This window comes from Tupaia chinensis, unplaced genomic scaffold (assembly GCF_000334495.1).
Source record: "Tupaia chinensis unplaced genomic scaffold, TupChi_1.0 Scaffold000159_1, whole genome shotgun sequence".
Taxonomy (NCBI): domain Eukaryota; kingdom Metazoa; phylum Chordata; class Mammalia; order Scandentia; family Tupaiidae; genus Tupaia; species Tupaia belangeri.
Genome location: NW_006159630.1, coordinates 623,205 through 625,066, shown reverse-complemented (window position 1 = coordinate 625,066; position 1,862 = coordinate 623,205). Strand labels below are relative to the sequence as shown.

At 63.7% G+C, this 1,862-nt stretch overlaps 1 protein-coding gene across 1 annotated transcript in view; it reads right to left on the bottom strand.

Annotated features, from left to right (window-relative positions):
* CCDC57 (coiled-coil domain containing 57) overlaps positions 1–1,862 on the bottom strand; it is a 96,259-nt gene that overhangs the window by 79,317 nt on the left and 15,080 nt on the right. Inside the window, exon 3 of the mRNA XM_027770826.1 lies at positions 5–76. Coding sequence (XP_027626627.1) covers positions 5–76 — 72 coding nt within the window. The remainder of the gene's footprint in view (positions 1–4; positions 77–1,862) is intronic.

Below are 1,862 nucleotides of genomic sequence, written 5' to 3'. Positions count from 1 at the left end.
GCACGCCGCTCGTCCTCCTTGTGCAGCAGCAGCTCGTCCAGGGCCTGCTGGGCGTGCGGGGAGGGCACGGCCGTGGCTGGGCAGGCAGGGCGAGCGTCAGGTGCCCGTGGCGGGGCTCCGGCTCTCCCTCCATGCCACCCCATCTATCTGACCACGCCATGGCCTGGATGATGCTTTCTGGCCACACCAGCCCACCCTCCCGGGCTCTCTCCACCCGTCCTCAGCCTACAGCAGGGGGTGCCTGCCAGCACCCGGGGTGGGGGGGCAGCAGAGACGGTTTGCACCGGTCAGGAGCTGGGTTCCAGCAGGCAGCATCACGAGGTGGCCTCGGCTCTGTGCTGAAAGCCAGGCTGCGAGGAAGCTGGCCGCAACGAGACCCGCCACCCTGGCAGCCAGCCTTCTCACCCCACGCTCCACCGAGACCCAGGACTCGAGCTCCAGGACAGTCACCGCCTGGGGCAGGTTCCTTTGCTCTATTTCCAATCCACTTCAGACAAATGTTTACTAAAGCGATAAAAATGAAGGGGCAGAAACAATGAAGTACAAAGCAAGGAGGGCTGGTCCTGTGGCAGAGTGGCCAGGAGGCCGAGCCACGTGGCCGGCTCCCAGCCCTGGCAGCTGCAAACACATGCCAGGTGCATGCACGCGCATGCTCAAAGTCCTGATGGGGGACCAGCAGGAGACGCGGGGGTTAAGGCGCTGGACTCCCACATGGCCAACCACGGTCCAAGTCCTGGACCTGGTGGCTTGCTTTCTCACTTTCCCTCTCTCTCTGGTCAAATTAAAATAAATAAATAAATAAATAACCAAACACTTAAAAAAAATTTTTTTTAAAAAGTTCTGATGGGAAGGAGGAGCAGAGAGCAGACTGCGGCCACCATGCCACCTCCCTCCCTTCCCCTCTGAGCGGCCTGGCCACAGCAGCACACGGCAGCAGTGCCGCGTGGGCTCCGCGTGGGAGGCCCGGATCAGTTCTGTGGTCCTCGCTCAGTGGGGGCTGGGAGACCCTGTCAGAACACCCGTGTCACTCTCCCCTCCCTCCACAAGGGAAAACAGAGCCAGAACGAAGGCAGACAAGGACGACCTTCCGGTGTTAGTCGGCACGAACACTTTGCCAGCTGCTGGCGAGCGGCCAGAGCATCCTACGGTCTGTCTGCCAAGGACTGCCCGCACACCCCAGGCCCAGACTGTCGCCTGACTAGGGCAGGCCCGGCCATCACATGGCAGACAAGGGTTGGCCTCGGACACACGAAAGCATGTAGCTGGGGTTCGATCCGGCAGGCCATGCAGGCTGGGCCCACTGAGGCTGCGGGACAAAGACCGAGCAGCACGTCTGGCAAGAGTGCTGGAGCCAGTCGCCCACGGAGCGTGTCTCCTCACGAGCGCGTGTTCTTAGAGCGGAGGATGCGCCCAGCCCCGTCATCTCCACCAGGCTCAGCGCTCGTCTGCCAGGGGCCTAACATGGACGGCATGTGGGCACGCGGGCGAGGGCGTGGAGACTGGCCTCTGCCAGCATCTGCATGCGCGGCACACAGGAGCGGGCCCCTGCCGCCCTGCTGCTGTGAGGCCACCCGTGCTCAGTTCCAGGAAGTCCAGCCCTGCCTGCAATCATTGCCGAGCCAGGAGCAGAACACCAGTGCGGCCACCCCGCCACCACGGCGCCTGGCAGGAGAGACGCAGGCAGAACTCGCCGGCCGCCCACTGCCCGTGGGGAGGCCACAGTCCTCCCGGGACAAGCGGGCACGTTTACTGGAAGTGTCCCCTGTGCTGGCAGCGTGGGGCAGTGGTGCCTCTGCTCCTCTGAGCTGGAGCATCCCGTGGTGGATGCCGGCTGGGCAGGCAAGACTCGCCCAAAAGGCCCC